At 39.0% G+C, this 20,743-nt stretch overlaps 1 protein-coding gene across 1 annotated transcript in view; it reads left to right on the top strand.

Annotated features, from left to right (window-relative positions):
• The window catches only part of LOC110559926 (uncharacterized), a gene marked incomplete at its 5' end in the record, with an annotated part of 297,183 nt that extends 285,059 nt beyond the window's left edge, over positions 1 to 12,124 (top strand). The window contains one exon of the mRNA XM_021655579.2: positions 11,979 to 12,124. Coding sequence (XP_021511254.2) covers positions 11,979 to 12,124 — 146 coding nt within the window. The remainder of the gene's footprint in view (positions 1 to 11,978) is intronic.
• Between the last annotated feature and the right edge of the window lie 8,619 nt (positions 12,125 to 20,743).

Below are 20,743 nucleotides of genomic sequence, written 5' to 3'. Positions count from 1 at the left end.
ATTTGAGATACACTGTTCCAACTATGAACATATACAGTAATGTATGTATTATGAATATATATGGAATTATGTATATGAAAATTCCCAACACAAAAATGATTATTGAATATTCAATGAGTAAATTGGGGTATTGATTGATTAATTCAAATAATTTTGCTACGTTATATATCATTTAAAACTTAAGGTAGGGTGTTTATGTTTTGTTTAGAGACATTTTATTATCTACTGGGTCAAGCATATCAGTTTTATTATATTTTCATCTTCTCTTTATTGAAAATACTCAGCCATGGAATTACATTCCTTCCTTGCTTTCCTATCCTTTTGTATTTGACTCCTGGAGAATTTACCTATGGAAGAAAGACTCAGCCTTGTTGTCTTTTCCTTTGCCCAATTTTTCCCAGACCATTAGTTACTTAATACATCCTTTACCAAGTAAAGTGAAAGGACAGGAAATTTCGTCTTGCCCTTAACTACCAGACCAACTGCCAGGCTGCCCTCTATGGGTTTATGTCAATAGCAACTCTAACCCCTCAGGTCAGATAATCAGATGTATGATAATTAACCGTATGAGTAATGAATGTGCTATGCAAATAAACAGTGCAGAAGAGTCACTTCATTAGAGAAACACCACAGGGTCATTAGGTTTTGATCCCTGTCCTCATCTTTTTGGGAAAAAAAAAAAAAGACTTTCTGTGAACTGTTCTTCTGAACTGGCAATAAAACATCAGCCACAATAAGCTGGGTAAGGCAGAGCTCTTGATTTGTACTGAGTGTGTGTCTCTTGGTTGGATCCTGCTGTAATAAACTAACCCACAAATCACAACTTAATAGGAATCTACTTTTACATATTGCTTAATTAAAAGTTGTGAGCTTATTAACATGTGTCTTTGGCACTGAGATTTGGTCATGTAATCTCTGTGAAAATAAGACTAGGCTGTAAATGTTTTATAGATTTTGAGTATAATATGACAGGCCATACCTGAATAACCCATCATTTCCAAAGATTTTTTTTTTAATGTTTTACCCTTTTCTGTTCCTTTTCAATGCGACAAGGCTAACTGCATCAAACAGAGAAAAAGTATCTTAAATATTTCGTATCTTAAATATTCGTATCTTAAATATTTTATCTGCACATATGCTTTTATCATTTAATGTTATTAGCAAAGCTATCTGAATTAAAGGTACAGGGCCTGTTTCATTAGAGGGGCTCTAGGTAGGGTAGATCTATTAGATCCGAGTTTTTAGAATTTCCATTATAAATCTCTATTCCCAGGGATTTATAATTGAGCTATAAAAATTTTGCCCTGGGCTTCAACTTGGAATGCAAGGTCCTAGCCTGAGAGAGCACATTGTTAACAGGTGAGGAAGAAAAAAAAATGTTGTTTCCATCTTACGAAAGTAAAGAGTAATGTCAAGTAGAGCTTTCAAACACTTCTGTATGTCACAGTAAGATGTGTGGAGAAATGTTTCTTTTGTTTGAGTTGACATGCCATTTTACAGTGGCTTGTTGGTGATTTTGACCCAAGCATCATCAATGGTTTTTTTTTTTTCAAATGACAAAAGGAAAGGTGTGTTTTCCTGGGGTTGTTGGACTGGGCAGTTCTCATCTTCTTCAGTGGAACTCTGGATGCAAGGCATCCTGAAGTCCTGCTTGAAAAGACCCATCAACAGTGTCAGGAGAATGGGATATGGGATAGATTGTTCTGAAGAACTGATGCATAGAATTATTGCTTTGAAGAATCCGTATACCTGTTTAAATTAGAAATTGAGATTGATTTAAGATAACGAAATATCAGAAACCACCAACCAAACCAAACAGCTATAATAGAGGATCCCAGCCCAAACTGTGCTTTTAAGTGGCTGTGTGACTTGATGAGATTTATCTGAATAACCTGAAATCTCTTTCAATAGCCATTACATTTTATTTTTAAAGACAAAACATCTGCAGTTTTTTTTTGGAGGGGGACTTGAAACTGGCTCGTTTCTGTTGTTTTTCTTCTTTTCTTTCTCTTTCTTGTATGTGGGGGAGGAGGGAACACATACATGAAGGTATGTACATACCAGAGCTTGACCTAGGGCTTCCTCCTCAATCCCTTCTCCACTTCAGTTTTGAGTCAAAGTCTCTCACTGAGCTTGTTACTTGCCGTTTTCACAAGAATGGCTGCCATGCAAACCTTAAGTATAGCTGCCCTTTTCTAGAATCCAGGCTTAAGATGCAAGTTATCACACTTGGCTTGTGGATAGTGAAAATTCTCCTGCTTTTACAGCAACTCTTTCACCCACTGTCTCATCTTCCCGGACCTCCACATTTTCTAAAAGCTGCAAACTCACTACTGACATATTTTTGTTTTTCTTCTTATATGTTATCACTTCAGAGCACTCCAAACAGAAATTCATATACAATCTATTGACATTTCTAAATACCTTAGTCTTCAAGTATTTGTGGATCTTCCCTCCCTGCTCTGTACCTTCCACTGTTTTCTTTCCCTTCTCAATCAGGCATTAAATATCGAACTTCAGAAAATTCAATGTGATGGACTCTTTCACCTAATTATTTGAAGTCCTTGGCATTTTCCTAAATATCACCTGTCTTTCTCTGAACCACCAAAGATCAGGGAAGTTTTCAAATGTCCAAATGAATTGATTTATTCCTTGTGTCACTTCCTTAATTCAATCGACTAATATCCTCTTTGGTAATTACCAAACCCAGACTTTTCTTTCTGCCCCTGTTTTCTCCTCTGCCCTATTGACTGCAGTTTCCAACTTGCTTCCAGGCTGATGGTACAATAAAATAAATGGATAGCTAGCATCATCCTCTTGTCACCAAGCCTTTAGTTGACTATCATTCAATAGCTGTTCATTCATTTACACTATGAGCTTATTTACCCTTACAAATACACCTAGGCTTTCATGATCTTGTTCTTCAGCTGCATCCCTAACATTTCCAGTTCTTATCTTTATTCTTGGTCAGCTGAGTTCCTCTTGTTTCCTTGGGACATCTGTGTATTTCTTCCTTGGGTTCTGGAACACCATGCCTCCCACTTAGAGTGCTCCTATGCCTCTAGCTGTCATCTCTAACATTCTGGTTCATAGAGAAGAGGGAAAGTAGATCATAGCTGTGCCTTATGGGATGTCTTTCTCTAGGCTCTAAACTTAAGTAGCTCAGTGCTCTTTCCATTTTTCAGAAATCTCCCCAACTCCACCAGTTGCCTATGACATGATAGTAAGGGATGCAAATGAACTCTCTGGTACAGTATATGGACTGAAGTCCAGCAAAAGAAAGAAGCTGTGTGTAGATCAAAACAATGTCTCTCTGTGGTCCTGGGAGTTGTACATCCTACTTTCTTATCACCTGTAAATGTTGTGCCACAACACTTTGAAAGATGTTAAGAACAGTTAGACAAATACAAGAGCTGCTGACATTATGATCCCTGATTTATGATGACCAGAAAACAAGATTAACAAACATCAGCTGAGATATCTCCCCTTGAAGGCACAGAGAGCTCTTCAACTGCCATGAGTTTTCATGTGAGCCTTTTGGCTGGATGTAGGGATCTAATTAATAAAAAATATTTAGCAGAAACACAATTCTATTAATTATATACACACATGGAGATCTACACTCTGTAGCTCAGGCTTGTCTCAAAGTGACTGTGTTCTTCCTATATCAACTGCTCAAGAATTAAGTCCAGGTATGAACCACCATTGGTGATTTAGAAAATATGTACTTTAATAAGTTTCAAATAAAATGACACTCAATTCTTTACTATCCATTGTCAACTGTTGGCATACTATATGCAATCTTATATCTTTAGAAGCAAATATTTCTTGGATTGAGAGTTTGTTTCAAAACTAGTCCTACTGAAGATTAATTAAAAATATTGAAAAGCTTAATTTATGTTATATAAATTTTACTTGACATTTCTGGTCTATGTCTGTTAGGAATTTCTAAAGAGTCATGATTGCCTTGACTGTGGTTATTTTTTGTCAACCATTTAAACTCATAAAAGGCCCAACCACTGTGCTGTAGAATGATGTGTTTGTGTAAGATAAGATTTCTTATATGTGGGTCGTGATCAGGAAGGAAACTATCTTAGTTATTTCACTGATGTTGTAATAAAATACCCTGACAAAAGCAATTTAAGAAATTTTTTTCTTTTGTTCACAATGTATCATGATGTACTAGCCTGTAGTCCAGACAAGGGCTTGATGTAGTTGGTCACATTGCATCCACAGTCAGAAAAAAAGAGAGCAGTAGATGCTTGTGCTCATCTCCCTTTCTCATTTTCATGCAGTCTGTGATCCCCATCCAGGAAATAATGTCACACAAAAGGAGAGGTTCTTCCTTCCTACCCCATTAATGCCACAGCCATGCCCAGGAGACCATCTCTAAGGTGACTGCAGATCTCATCCAGTTGGCAGTTAAGATTAACCACAACTTTGCCAATTAAAGGAGAAAAAAGAAGCTGTAAGGAGGAGGCTAGGGATGAGATTTGAATATAGGTGATATGAAATCTAAGGAGTGAGTGCTGAGGCCATCTACAAACTCGGTAGGAGCTGGGAGATAGGGCAGGAATGAGTAGGGAGGCAAAGCAAGGAAAATGCCTCAGTAGAACCTGTTACTTCGTATGCTAATAAATATAAATTTTAATTTTTTAAAATATTTCTACTTTTAAGTAATTATATTGTTCCCAAGAGCCAGTTGTTTGAAATATATAATACACACATGTGACAAATAGTATTTATAAATTATAGAAGCTAATTTATGATGGTTATCATTTGATTTGTGGAACACAGATGGAAACATGATACCATGAATATAATAAAACAAAAAATATGTAGTATAATTACTCAGTATATTTAATATTAGTGAAAGATCGTTATCTTCTAAGTAGTGCTAACTTACATTCTTTTCCTTTCTTTTCTTTTTCTTTTTTTTCCCCGCCCATCATCACATCACGACGAAGTTCAGGCCAGTTTTAAGTAGACTTGTATTTACTCAATCCTTTTTTCCATGTTGGCTATTGGCTAGCCATAGCTTCAACTATCCAGATTTCTACTAAATGTGACTGCACCTTGCAGAGTTAAACTGTTTTCTTTGTAAAGAGAAAAGAGGAATACAAAGCCTTCAGAGAGCAGAGGGTAGAGAGTGTGGTGTGGTGTTGCAGAGGACCACTGCAGAACCATGAGCACTGTAACTAAGACTGTTGGCTTAGGGATGTGGACAGGGATAAGCCATCAAGAGTACTTAAACTGTCCAAAGCCATCTGACTGTTGCCACCTCAGTACCATATGGGGAATCTTATGAGTATATAATGCACCTTAGTTCTGAAATCTATTTGAAAACTTCCCTTAACATCCATCCTGCAGAGGATTCTATTGGTGAAACTCATTTGCCAAAATGTGTCCAGGAAGCTTATTAAGTTATTAAGCAGGCATTCCTGCACCCTTTCAGTATTCACACTGGGAAGCATGCTCTCTGGTTATTACTGCTTTGGACCACATCTTTCTTTCTTCCTTCCTTCTTTCCTTCTTTCTTTTTTTTCTTTCTTTCTTTCTTTCTTTCTTTCTTTCTTTCTTTCTTTCTTTCTTTCTTTCTTTCTTTCTTCCTTCCTTCCTTCCTTCCTTCCTTCCTTCCTTCCTTCCTTCCTTCCTTCCTTCCTTCCTTGCTGCTTTCTTGCTTGCTTGCTTTTTCTTTCACTTTTGTACATTTCATGCCTCTTAGCTAATAATTCTTTTTAAAAATATAACAATGAGCTAGAGAGTTGGCCAAGTAGATTACAGTGCTTTACATTTAAGCTTAAAACTAGAGTTAAAGTTCCTGACACTCAGGGACCTGTGGGGGTGTGGCAGCCTAACTGTGCTTAGAAAGTAGACACAGGGTTCCACAGGGCTAGTGAGCTAGCTAGACCATGCTCAGAAGTAGCTCTGGGTTCAGTGAGGAAGGCTGCGTTAGTAAATAAAGTGGAGAATGATCAAGAAAGCCACACCCACCCACCCGTGTGTTCCTGTACATGTGTGTGAGTACACACACTTGGCAAAAATGTACTATGAAATATACTAACTTCTCACCCATCTTAGAAGGGAAACGTCCACCTACAGACTGGTACCATGAGGGAGTGTAACTAAGGCTGCTGTAAGGACAAAAATTCACAGGCTGGACTTAACTGAGCTTAGGGCTGCCCACTCGGTTGTTGTTTGAGATGTAGCACTGATGTTTATTCATCTCCTTTTTAAATATACAAGGCGGTATACGCTGTTTAATCTAGTCAGAGACCTCATATAAGTACAGTTTTTGGTTAATTGATATTCATAAGTAATCCTCCTATTGTAACGGAGCCTATAGTTGTTCTTCAGGGAGAAATCAGCATTTTTGTGTGAAATTAGGTGTATATTGCTTAATCAAGGGTTTTTCAGTTTAATTTACTCACAATAAGTATTCACACGGGCTCACTTTTCAGAGAGCATTTGTTTCATTTTAGCTAATAATTTTTGATGCAGTTATAGATAATTATCAAAGAAAAACAAATGATACTTCTCGTGGAGGCTTTACCGACTTCTGCTATTTTAATAGCCTTTTTTGATATTATTCACAAAATATCGTACTATATTCAACATATTTTAATCTGAGAACTGTATCTGTATCTTTGAGAAAGTAAGCTCCAAGCTCTATTTGATCTTATTTTTTTTTACTATTAGTATTAGCTATCTGCCACATGTTTTTCTGTAAAATATGCAATAGGAAGATTGTAATTATTAGTCATGATACTCCTACATAAGCAGTAGTGAGTTTTCTGTGTATACCATAAGTTACACTTTATCGCTAAGTCTCCTAGACTAATACCTAAGTATGCAGTGACTTATCCAGAATGCTTTTTAAACAGGTGATAACCATTAACAATTGCAGTTCCTTTTTATGGTGCACTTTGCCCGTCAGTTTTCTTCTCACTAAAGTTGTCATACGCTTTCCTCCATAGTTAAAAAGTCAGGTGTATGCAAGATTTACAACCACATGGAAGTTCACTTATTGACTAGACTATTACACTACAACCATTAATGATAACCAGAATGTGCTTTGTTAACCATGATGGAGGTGTCCCATTTAAATCTCTACATACTCTAGTGACCCAGTGTGTGAGCTGTGTAATGCATACACTGGGAAACCTAAGACTCCATTGAAAGAAACTGTCCATGTCCACAGGAGTTGAGAATGAAGTGCTATGGAAAGTTGAACTATGCCAAAACAACATTGTTGCATTAAAGCCCACATCTGAGAGACACGTAGGGTACCACTTCAGAATGGGGTGTCCTTTGAGCATCGCTGAAGACAGCATTAGATTGAGTGTATTATGCTGACGCAGAGTGTGTCTTTAGTCTAATAGGACTTGGTGACCAAACAGAAAAGAAGTGTGGGGATACACACAGGAAGGTGCTATTTGAACAGGGAACTGAAGACAGACATGCCGAGGGATGCCAAACATGGCTGGTAAACTAACAGGAGCAGATGGAGCAGACACTGGTCACCCTTAGAGGGAACCAACATTTACTGACACCGTGTTTTTTGCCTTCTGGATCCAAACCTATGGGGAAACGCGTGGTTTTTATCTGCTCTATGACCCTTAGTCACATCAGCTTGGAGAAACTGACAACCTCGGCAACAGTGGACCCTTCATCGTCTCTCCAGCTGCTGTCTGCTGAGCCCACGTCGCTGTTCATAACTGATCATCCAGAGTGTTCCACGGACTTTACCTCAGTGCATAGCGAGGACCACGTCACTTGCTGAAAGGCCTTTGCTGGGGTCATAATGGGATTCTTCGGGGGAACTATAGAGATTTTATGTACATAAGGAGAAAACATAAAATTTCTTTTTATTTCTATTTATTTTTTTATTGGACGGGATTTCACTGTCTAGCCTGGTGGATTCACTGGTGGATCTCAAATCACAAACCTGCTTGGGACTTAGCACAGGAGACAAGCTACTCTGCCCAGTAGTAGTGGCTTACTCTTCCCAGTGAAATGTAAAACTTAGTTCTAGTTTGGTTTAGAGGGTATGTTTTAGTATAAAAATTTCAATTTTGAATGTTTTGTTAAAATGTTGTCTTTCAACCCCGAGCGGGACCACAATGAACACTTTTTCTGAACAAGTAGACAAGATCAGTTGAGTGCAAAACATAATGTGCTTCATACTTAACTTGTTATCTATTTAGAGTAGATATTGTGAGTTGGGTACATTTTCATCACTGTGGACCACGGCGTCCAACAGAAACACCGTAGAGAAAAGCTCTGTGTTAACTAACAGTTTCGGAAGGTTTTCTAATCCATCATGGCATTAAACAAACAAACAAAAAAACCCATACTGGAGCAGAGTTCTAATGTGTGAGGGAAGGGTGTTCACATCATAACAGACCATGAGACAGAGAATACAATAGGAACCAGGGGTATGACCGTCAAAGGCTCAACCCAAGTGTTATAATTCTGAGAGACCTAGATCCTATCTCCTAAAGAATCCACAGGGCCCGATAATATCACCATCAGTTTGGAAACAAGCACCCCAAGCATGAGCCTGTGGAGGACACTGAACAAAACCATTGTCCATAAGCTCCAGTGTTTGGTACTTGTAAAAAAAATAATGTCAATTCGACATTCCCAAACGGAAGAAAATTGTATCATTGAAACATAAAGCATATTATAAATTTCCACATATGTGTCAGACACCTGAAAGTTCCCCATCCAAACTGTTATAAAGGTTCGTGGTGGCGATTTGGGTCCTAATTTTCCATGGTCTGATTTTAGTAAGGAAGTTTTCAGAATTGGGTTGCAGGTGGTGGTGACGCCCAGTTCTCTCAGATTTATAGCAACCTCACCTGTCATTCAGCCGTGACAGACAGCAGTGTTTGCCTGGCAGTAGGGATCTTAGCAATTCTTCCTCAAACAAGTCACCTGATTAAACACTTCAAATGTTTTGCAACCAGATCCACTAAGAGCCTGCTGTGAGTCTTGCCAAATGTTGGTCTCAGGAAACTGTTGAACATGACTCCTGCATGAGCCAAAAACCGAATGCTCCACTCACAGCACTTCGAGAATTTTTTTCAACGTTTTTGAAAATAATTTATGAAGTGACTATTTAAAGTTTATGTACATTAATGACCTCACAATTAATATCGTTTACGTTATTTTAAAGATTGCATTATTAAGAAGTAAAATTCCCTAAACATCCTTATAAGGAAACCTTCCAAAACAAGTACAAACTTTCATATTTTCCTGGTTGTGCTGTTGACTTTGGTTTCCACAAACAGAAACCTGCACCCATTTAGGCTGCATGGGCTCAGCAGAGATATGTACCCGACTGATAACCAGCTATGTGGTCTTCTTCCCCAGGGTGAACAGGAGATGGTTTTCTTAAAGATTAAGAATTTTAAAGTTTTCCTTAAAAAGCAAAGCAAAGCAAAGTACAATAACCTCAACTAGTTAAAAACCCTGTATGTGTCTCTCTTTCCTTAAACTTGTCTGCTGACTATTTACATCCGCTTTATGTAAACTATTTGTGTTGGGATAATAACTTAGATTTTAAAGTCCAGGGAAGGCTTGTCAGCAAAAACACTTCCATAGGTCACAGTGCTTGCTCACAGAAGACAGATCCTATGTAATGCTGAGGAGGGTGAGGCAGGAAGGCAGGACTTCTTATGGAAACTTGGCTCCCAGGGTACAGGCTGAAACTGGGTCAGGCCCATGTTAGATTTTTCTCTTTACCTTTAAGAGAAAAAAACAAAAAACAAAAACAAAAACAAAAAAAAACAAGAAAGAAAAAAAAGGGGGGGCTTCACAGTAACACTTTGCAGGGAAAGCAGTGAAGGTGGAGGCATTACTACTCCACCATCAGAAAGGGTCAAGTGAGACATCAGGCAAAGAACATTGATTGTATTGACTCTGGATGCAGTACTACATGAGAGAAGAAACAGGTGACTCTTGCTGCTTCTGGCATGTTCTGGGACTTGTAGCTAGGGCAGCATCAACTCTAGAGCAGTATTGACTTAGTGAACTTCAAGTCTCCACTCAAAGGCCAGAGTAGAGATACAAGAATTTCCAGCTCTTTGGTCTCTCATGACCAGACCAGGGATAACACAGATCTTCCTGTGTGAGGCTTTGATGACTAGCCCCAAGCATGTGGAAAGATAAAACGTTCCTCAGGAGGAGGACTTTGTCTGAGGAACAGGATGAAATGACATTTGAGAAGTGAGTTACTTCCAGGAGTAGGTTTCAGAAACATTGAAAAAAATAAAATTAATGCTTCTATTGTAAAATAAGCAGGTATTGTATGATGACGCACACCTGTAATGCCAGCACCCTGGTGGCCTGAGGCAGGAGGATTGAAAACTTGAGTGTGTAGGCATCATAATGAGTTCATGGACATCCTGGGATACATTGTGAAATCCTGTCTCAAAACAAAAGAACAATATATTTTTTTAAATCCTAGATAATCATAAAGTTAGACAACCTTAAAACGGAAACATCAAATCCTGTGTAAAGAGTATTGTGGATTGACTGGACTGGTCTGTGTTCATCTCGGTGAACAAGGGTAGACTGAGTCTGATAGGACTCATGGACCATTTCAAAACGTCCTCCGTGTTAGCTGCTATTCCAGCCACAGCGGAGACGGTCAGTTCTAGGAAGGCATCCTCCTGCTCTATGGAGGAGCAAAAGCCAGAGCCTCACTATCAGATAAGCCTATTGTGTCTCTCATTCTTACATCTTGAGTGTGTGTGTGCTCATGTAAGGGCATCTGTGGCAACCATTGAGACTCTTACACATGAGTAAGAGAGAGGTGTTCCCCCCTCCCCCTGTGACTACTGACCAGGGCCACTTCTGCTTAGCTCTTAAAATCAGATGAGAGTGAGTGTTCAGAGTGGTATGGTCATAGATAAAAGTTATTTCCTGAAAACCACACTTGAACTCAGGAGATGGGAGAATCAGTATGTGAGGGGTACTGAGTTCAATACCCAACACTCATTTTCCCAAATAAAAAGCCTTTTCTGTTGTGGTTCAAGTGGTAGACACTTAACTAGTCCACATAAGGGCTTAGGTCTGACATCAAGACCTATAAACCTAGCACTTAGGAAGTAGAGGCCAAAGATTAATAGTTCTAGACCACTCAGAGCTGAACACTAAGACCACAGGGACAAACCAAACAAAGAAACAAAAAAGAAAAGGTAAAAGGGAATTGAGTCCAGTGTGCTTCTCAGTATTTGGAAAGAAACGTTTAAACTCTCAAACTGAAAATTAATAAAGTCCTAATTTATAAGAACCCTGAAACATGAAATTAAAACCGAGACATCTCTTTCTATAACGTTTAGCATAGTATTTCTATAATGTGATATTTAATAACATTAAGAAAACAAAACCCCAAAACTGTCTGTATATATGCCAGGAGTTTCATGGCAAGTCCAGATGGGAAAAGTAATTTATAGAAAATACAAAACACAAACCCAAAGTATCAAAACATTAGTGTTATCTAAAGCTCTAAGAATTGCGACCACACTGTTAATACCTAGAAGAAACAGCGTTTGTAAGTAGTGATAAAAACAGGGGGAAATTACTAAAACAAAAACAAAAACGAAAACAAAAAAACAAAACACACACACAAAAAAACCTATTTTGAAGCAATAAAACGAGTATCTGGAAAATAACAAAATCCTGTATCTGGAAAATAACAAAACAAACAAACAAACAAACAAACAAATACAAATATAAGATTCTAAGTCAGAAGTGAAATGGTAAGTCATTCAGACACTAAAGGCATCGAGACTTGCTGTGCAGTGGCAAGAGCTTTGTAAGTCTCAAAGCTCGTGAGAAGGAGGCAGGAGGATTGCAAATCTGAAGGCAGGTATAGGTGCAGTGAGAACTTATAGCTGGAAAATAACCTAACAGGGAAGAAAGACTTGGAAAAACACCTTTACCTAACCTTTATTTTCACCTCAAAGGATTTATTAGCTTCTTCAGGAAGAATTCAGACAGTGTTTCTGAGCAGGACAGGATCTCAATTGCCATCACGAAACCGGCGCAAGATCAAGCCACTGAACATTCCACACTGGGTGAGAAGGAGCTCCGAAGCCTGGACCTTAGCTGAATAGCTATTGCCATGGGTGGCTTATAGGAGAGGGAGGATCAGTTTTGTTTAAGGGCATGACCCCTAATAGAATGTGGATGGGCCTACGTCCCACACAGAATTGGAGGGGATGGTGTAGTGGTGGATCTGGGAGAAATTATCGAGAGGAGAAGCGGGAGTGGAGGGGAGCGGGTGGGGGCAAATAGGATCAATACATGGTGTACAGAATTCTCAGTGAAGAAATTACAATACACCAAAGTGCCTGGCTGTATCTGTGAAACGTGAGGCTTCGGAAACTCGAATGCATTTATAAAGTCAAAGTATCGTTCCTTTCCGAGGATTCTTTAATTGGGAGACGGCAGTATTTTATTTAGCTCTTAGAACTAAACAGAATTGGTAGAGTTAATAAGAGCGGGTCAACCTTGGGATATTGGTAGCATGTGTGCAGGCATAGAGCGAACACACATGTATATACTAATATGAGTTCCTATTCCCTAAGCCACAAGTGAGTATGGCTTCGATGTAGGAGGCTGCGAGAGGCAATTTACTGGGGGCAGACAGAGGGAGAGCCATGGGATTTCCAAGCCCAGACTAAGGGGTGTGGGAAAAGGTGTCAGGCTTCTCTGAACCATCCAGGAAGTCTTTGTGCAGCAGACAACTTAAGGGATATTAAAATGTCTACAGATGTGTAAACCTACTCATTTCAAGCATGTATTTATCCCCGAAATTGAACCCATGTGTGTCAAAGTCACTGACTATTGATTTCAAAGGGAAACAGGACGGAGCAATTCTCCTCCATCCAGGTCTCTTTGTAGCAGCCGCTGCTCTGTGTTAAAGATAAGGACTTCTTTATCCAGGCAGATGCAGCAGTCATCAGAAGCTAATTTGCTGGGATATTCACATATGCAAATCATGTCACAATGCTGAACCGCAACCACGTAATGACTGGAAAATGTTACACTCATAAATCATAGCACGGCGATCATCAAAATTTCCACTCAGTCAGGACAAATTCAACGGCATTTATGTCTTTCCAGCTTTTGGCCCATAAAAACTCCGTGTTTTTTTGGAGAGTGTGTTACACTGGTGATCTTGAAACTCCCAAGTCTGGTATAATGAGTCCTCAAGTGCGTTATAACTTACCAGTAATTACATTTCAACGTATATGCTTTCAGCAGTTAGTGTTTTATTCATAAACATTTAAACACCGAATTAGGCATAAAATAAGAATGTTGGCAACCACCCGCCATAATTTCATTAACTATTAGGTAAACTTAGTATTTCTTCTTCAAATAATCCTTGGTTTTGAATGCTAAAGATGTAATGAACTTCATGGTTCATAGCATCTGACATTGTTTAATTAATGGATGCATTTATAGTACATAGGGCCTTGGTAATTGATTTATATGCATGATTTGCAGATACAGCTGTTAGTTCCTGTAGGAAAGTCATAATTCAAATGTGTGCACACTTTGCAGATATGGAAGAAAGAAAAAAAAAAACTTGAACTTGACAACTTCCTCCAAAACATGATAGCAAATTAATAACTTAGAAACAGACCTCCGGGGTGAGGCATTAAAGTTATATAGTTCAGAATTTTAACCACATGTATGTTTCAAGAAACACTGAGAGAATGCTTTTGTTTCCCTTGAAAATCTTTACCTGTGTAGCAAATAATCTGTTCGCATATTCTCCTGTTCTAAGCTGCATGCTGAGAGAAAATGACAGCCAGATTATCTACTGACAGAGATGGTTTCACTCAAATTCACCAAAATCGCAACCTTGCCTGAATGATTCATGTAGGTCAGATGATGATAGAAGCTCTCGTAGGTGCTATTTCCTTCAAATGAAGGGCCTATTCATTAGTACCATTGCAGATTTGAGGAGCACCCCAGAAATAACGAGAAATTGTCATTTGGGCATGTTCCTAGCTAATTCCCCAAGTGATCAATACTGCTGACTTATAAGTGAGTTGTCCTTTAACAAGGGCGCTTTTTGAAAGGAGGCTAAACAAAGAAACTCAGCACCTTGTTTCTCCCCTGGTACCCAGGAAGCAGCAACGTTTTTGTTTGGGATCTTGGGGTAAGTGTTCTCCATGGAAGACTGCATCTTTGAGGAGAAGGTATGAGAATTCTGTTCTTCTATCTTGTGAAACCCACCAATGCGCAGGATAGGATAGGGACTGAAGCTTAGGGAGCAAATGGCTCCTACAGCATTTCGCACTAAAGCAGAGAAAGGCAGAAGTTTCCGGTGTGGCCTTGGCGGCGGCCCTACCCAGCACCTCTCTCTCGCACTTACTGTGCTGTATGTCAGAGTCATTTAGCACCTTCCCAATGTCACTGATGATGACTGACCCTTCTCCTCCTTTGTTAGCTTCTGGAGGTATTCAGTGAACCTTTCTGGGAAAACACTGGCAGACATTAGGCTTTTTTTTTTTTTTAAGACAGCTATCAAAGTGCTTTATTGACACGGAACCATTCACAAGCTGGGCATCTTGAGGGCCTTCACCCTGCTGGTTGTTTCCTGTGCTCTAAGGCAGTCCTTAGCTCTTCACATTCCAGCCCTATGGGTCTCCTTCTGCTATTCTAATACCTTCATTCATCAGAAGATGGGCAGTTTTAAATTTTTCCTGTACCTGACCCACACACGCTCGTGTGTGTGTGTGTGTGTGTGTGTGTGTGTGTGTGTGTGTGTGTGTACTTGAAGGGCATTCACAACCATGTCTGGATGGATAAGGAAGACAGGCTGAGAAATGCAAATCTATCTGATTTGCACATTTGTTTTGTTATTTTAAATCTTTCTAAGGTTACATGATAATTTGCACTTTGAAAATGTGGAAATAATAGCACATTTTGGTGTATTAATTGCTTTCATGCAATAAGGCACCTTGTTTGAGAGATGCATGCTCTAGCCTAAGGGTTATAACCATATGTACTTGTGTGTGTGTGTTCAGGGAACATGCATGTGAGAACCTGTGTGTCTGCCAGTATGCTTGCCTATGTATACTCCTGTGAAGGCCACAGGTAAACTTCCATGGTCCTTCCATATTGCTTTCCATTTTATATTTTAAGACAGAGGGTCTGACTTCACCTGTACCTCACTGGATCTGCTTGTGCCTGTGTAATTCCAGCACTGGAGTTACAAGCATGTGCTGCCTCGCCAGGCTTTTTATGAGGATGTTCGAGATCGAAAATCAGGTCCTCCTGCTTGGGCAGCAAGCAGTTGACCTCTTGAGCCCTCTCACCAGCCCTCCACACACTACTCAGTGGTCACGTTCCATCCCGCGTTATGATGTGATGTGGCAAGTGGAAGGAGACAAGGCAGCTTCTTCTGGTTATCTTTAGAATGCTGGTGGCCACAAACAATCTCTAGCCATGCACGCTCCCTCATTAACTTCACTGTCCCCAACGCTGCACCACCAGAACTGCAGATCACGGTGACAAAAAACACACCCGTGCTTCTTTGGAGGACACGCAAAGAAGACACGCTGTCGTCACACCCAGGGATCTTGCTTCGGTTTGAGTTTTCAAGTTTCACAACGAATTCCAAACACTTTCCTCTTTCATCCTGCGTAACAATGTGTGCGATGTGCTTGGTAATGATACTATATACTCAGAAATAAGATGTACAGTGCTTTTAAAAGACCAGAAATGTGGGACTTGGGTGAGATTTTTTTTTAAGTCCTGTTATAGAACAATAGAAAAAGCTAACATCAGGTCAATGTTCCAGGAGCTATGGGATGACAATTATTTATGCAGTCCTGCCACAGATAAGGTTGATCTTTGCACACAGCCCAGGGTTATTATCGGGTATGTTGGGAAAATATGAATAACAATTTTTTCTCTTCTTTTGTATGACAAGCTCCACTTCATCTCATTTGAGTCTCAAAAAAAGTCACTCATCACCCATGTAAACATACCAGTTTTATACCTTTTCTGTGGCAACAATAAGGGTAAAAAGGATAAAGTCAATAGGACTGGTGCATATATTTAGATCCTTTAAATTCTGAATTTATGACATTTTCCTATACTGATATGCTACCTATCTATTACTATCCCTATATCATAAATCATACTGGTAAAAATATTGCACCATAGATATGTACAAATGTTATCTTTAGCTGCTTAAGATGGAAATTATAATTCCTTTTTATTACCTAATGTGAAAAAGAAATTTTGGAGTTATTACTATAATTCCAATTTATTCCATGATTTTAAGCACTTAGATGAAAAAAAAATCATGTAGTAGAGTACCTATGATTTTTATATACACACAAACATAGGCACTCTGCCCAGCCAATTCACCCATATATTCATTTTCCCTTTCTTCCTTTTAACCATGTTAACTGAATACTTGCACTACAGAGTCCAAGCCCTAACACTGAGAAGAGAGAATAGCACAGGCATCTTGTGGTAGTTCTATGGAAACTTCCCTGGAGGTGGTAAGTGGCTGAGAACTCAGCAGAAAGAGCTGCCTTGGGAATCAGGGAAGTGGCATATTAGACAAATGTTACACATTCTGCAACTCCAACATGTTTTTAGGCTGAATCTCTCTAGACTGGGCATTCCTAACTGCTAATCATGATGGCTGTTTCCTAACAAGTGCTGAATGAACCACTTGTGGAAATTTGGGAGCTAAAAGCAAGCATGCAGCACAAGCTCCCCAAGGCAGCCATGAAGACTCCATGGGGTAAAGATTTTCTAAGGACATGACTTTTATTTGCATTAAAAAAAAAACTTTCAAATACTTCCAATGAAGCAGCTTCCATAATTAAATGAGGTTTAAGCCATCACAACATGAAAAGGTGAAGAAGAAAGAGCTAACTTCTTTTGAGCGCTCCCCATCTATATTCCCAGACCTGTGTTGGGCACTTCAATATGAAATTACTTTATCACCACAGCGCCCTGTAGCTTTCCTATCCAAAGAGTCACAGGACCAGTTGTGGAAATGGATTCACTTTTGAACATGATCAACACTGATCACTCCAGTGTCTTCTGGCTTCTCTTTCTACACTTTGCTGCAGTCTGATGGTTTGGGTCCCTCTGTTCCCATGGACATGCAAACTCTCCTCTGCCCTTTTCTCATCCTTTTCTTCCCCATTCTCCCTTCCCTTATCACTTCTCATTCTTCCTTATTTCAACAAGTATTTACAGCAGCCACTGTATAGAAGAAGCTATATGCTTGTTCTGTGGATACATCCTGGAACAGTGATTCTTGACCTTCCTATTGCTATGACCCTTTAATTCAGTTCCTCATGTTGAGGTGATCCCCAAATGTAAAGTTATTCCATTGTTACTTCATAACTGTAATTTTTCTACTGTTATGAATCATGATGTAAATATCTGACATGTGGGTTATTTGATATAATACCCCAAAAGGGGTCACAACCCACAGGTTGAGAACTGCTCTCCTAGAAAAAAAGTAAAACTTCACATATCATATTTTCACTTGAGACATATTTGAATTGGGCATTAGCATGGTGGGTTGCTGTGAGTCCTTGGATAAAAACAAACCGGATGAGGGCACTGAGTGTGACTGCTCCTGTTCAGCTCTTGTGTCTCCTGTCTGTCTAGCAGTGAAGGCTGCCTCTCCTTTGTTTACTGGAACTCTAACCCTGCCTGCCTATGCCACACCAGCCCCCTCAACATCTGGGGTCCATATGCTTGTCCTTTTATTTTTCTGAACTCATCTTTGGCACCTATTGTTAGCACCTGAGTCTTTAGAGCAACTTTAATTCTCCAATTGTTGTGTTAAATTGTAGTCTAGTTGACTCGATTTAATGCAAATGTCTTTTGAGAGCAGGGAACATGAGTTATTTTGCGTTTGTGTACCTTGGTACCTTGCTCAGAAGCAAAAGCAGATAGCGTGTTCAACAAGTGTTTATGAAAGGGTACATTAATATATTTCATAGAAATGTGAAAATATTTATGGAAAATATAGATAACACAACAAGTTTCAATGAAACTCCAATATACTCAAAGTTAGGTGGAGTTGAGAGTGGTTTTTTTTTCCACTGTAACACTAGATCACCCACTGATGTAAATTTATAATATAACCTGGAAGAAGTTGTTGACTAATTTTGAGTCATGGGTTTTGATAACAATCTGGTGAAGCCCAAGGATCCACCTTCTGAATACACACACACACACACACACACACACACACACACAACACACACATTATTGTATCTTAATATATACATATATATGCATATGGATATCCATGGATATATATGTATATATATTAAGATAATATATATATGTGTGTGTGTATATATGTGTGTGATATAGCAATACAAAATAAGATACAGAGGAGTACTCAGGATACTGGTTGTGTTGAAGTTATCAAAATACAAGCATTTGTCAATTTATTAGGAAGCAAGATGTAGTGATGAATATTAAGGTATTTTCACAATGGCTGGAGCTGATGACTCACACATGTGATCCTAGCTACTTGGGAGGCTGAAGCAGGAGGATCACAAGTTCAAAGCCTATCTAGGCTACTGAGAGATTCAAAACCAGCTTAGGCAACTTCATTTGACTTCGTCTCAAGAACAAATGTTGAAAAAAAAAAGGCTGGCAGTATAGTATTGTCATAGAGCATGTCCTTAACAAACTCAGCATTTCGTTCAACCCTCACCACCGCCAAAATAATCAAAGGAATAAATGTGACAGTACTTGTCAAAGAAGTGATAAAAAGAAAGCATTTTCCAGGAAGCCTTAAATGCTTATGAAAATACTTATGATTGCTACTGTTCACAAATTTTTAAGTACTGTTCATATTGCAAGAGCCTTTTTAAATATTTCAAAGAATTATTTAAATTATCTAAAATTGTTGCCATATAATATAAACACCTGAGCAATTTTTCCAGTCAGGTTTGCTTCTCCTTCAATTGTCCTGAGGGCATCTGAACATGTTCATGTGTTGGACTGTGAGTCTCAGGTAAAGAGTCCCGCTGTTAGTTGGAAGGTCTTTAGAATTCAAATCTGAAGAACAGCTGAGTTGTTAGGAATCCTAAGTTTCCTTTAATCCACAGCGCAATATGCAAAACATAAATGACTTAGAACAGTTTGATGTACTGGAGAAAAACAGAATTAATCATAGAAATGTATACTGAAATTAAGCACAGCAGGTAGGCATGGACCCTGTGTGGATTTCAGATGATAACACACATCAGGGCGCTCACACACATGCCGTCTTTCTATTTCTGCTGCAAAGAGGTCTTACTGGAGACAATTAAATATGCAAATGGGAAATGGAGCTGAGGATTTACAGATGATGTAGTTACTTGCCATTAAATTATGTCTGAGCTTTGACTTCCTAACAATGAGACCAACCCTGATTTTAATTCCTGGATGTAGTAGATAAAGATATCATGGTGATTTGATTTGATCAGTCGTCTATATTTATAATGGTAGAAGTCATTTGTTTTGGAAAGTTCTTTAGTTCTGCTTTGAATCAATGATCCACCTGGATATGGCCAAATGGATGTCTTCCTGGTTTTTTAATGGGAGCCTGGACTCAAATGAAAAGCTGCAGGTTCTGAGAATGCTGACAGAGAAGGAATCAATGGAGTGATCCAAAATAACTCTTGTTGTAACTTCTACTTGTCAGGACAAGTCCTTGTCTCAGAGACATTGAGGGGAACAGGGAGCTATTTTAATCCCACAACATTTGATTTTCATTGTATAATGGCAGTGTCACAGGAAATGTTTTTTTGGTGAGCAAAAGAGCTTCTCTTTCTACAACCGAATCAAGTTTGTTGACTCTCCATCTCTTCAAAGCATATTGCTTAGACAAAAAGCTAAGGAGTATGCACTGCTCTCGTTCGCTTTCCACCCCTGTGATAAACTGAGACCATCAATTAAGACAAAGAGGAATGGATTATTTGCTTACAGATTCAGCAATTTCAGTTCAAGATCCCTCGGTCAAGCTGCCCCTGGGTCTGTGGTTAGAAAGCACGTCAGGGCAGAGCTGGGGTAGAGGCAGTCCTCCTTCATCTGGAAGTGTCAAGTGCCTCATATTCTATCCCTAAAAAATATGTGATCATTTCACTCAAAACAATAATAAGTTGAAGTGTGTGATTAAAAATAGGTTTAAAGTAAATAGGTTTTGTGTGCGTTGGGGGGTGCAGGGTTTTGTGGCCATGGGAGAATGTTACAGTTAATTCTAACCAGGGTGCTCTTTAAAAGTGTTAGGAAACAGTAATTTTTGCAGTTCTACAGATGATTAAAAAGCCATTTTCTAAAATATTGTCACTGGAGGTTTTCTTTTTCTTTTTTTTTTTTTTTTCTTTTTTAAGAAAGCATTTAATTGCTCCAATCAAGCATAACTACTTTGTGCTTCTGGTGTAATTTGTATACTCTGATCATACGGTATGTGGCGATTTGTCATAATTCTCTAAGTGCATATTCCCCACTGTAGTGATTGGCTACCATTAATTGAGAATAATTCCCTGCTTGTTAAAGCACTGCAAGAAGAGAGAATGCAAAACCCAGCAAACAAGAGGAGGTGGGGAAGCCTAGTCCAGAGTCCTCATCAGAAAGGTACACTGTTTCAACAGACTTAATATGTCCAGAAGTCACTTGAAAATGATAGAAGCCCTTGACAAAAGGAAGCTTTGCAGAGCTTCTCAGGGAA

Source organism: Meriones unguiculatus, chromosome 19 (genome assembly GCF_030254825.1).
Source record: "Meriones unguiculatus strain TT.TT164.6M chromosome 19, Bangor_MerUng_6.1, whole genome shotgun sequence".
NCBI classification, from domain to species: domain Eukaryota; kingdom Metazoa; phylum Chordata; class Mammalia; order Rodentia; family Muridae; genus Meriones; species Meriones unguiculatus.
Note: the sequence above shows the minus strand (reverse complement) of the source record. Positions and strands in the feature narration are given on the sequence as shown.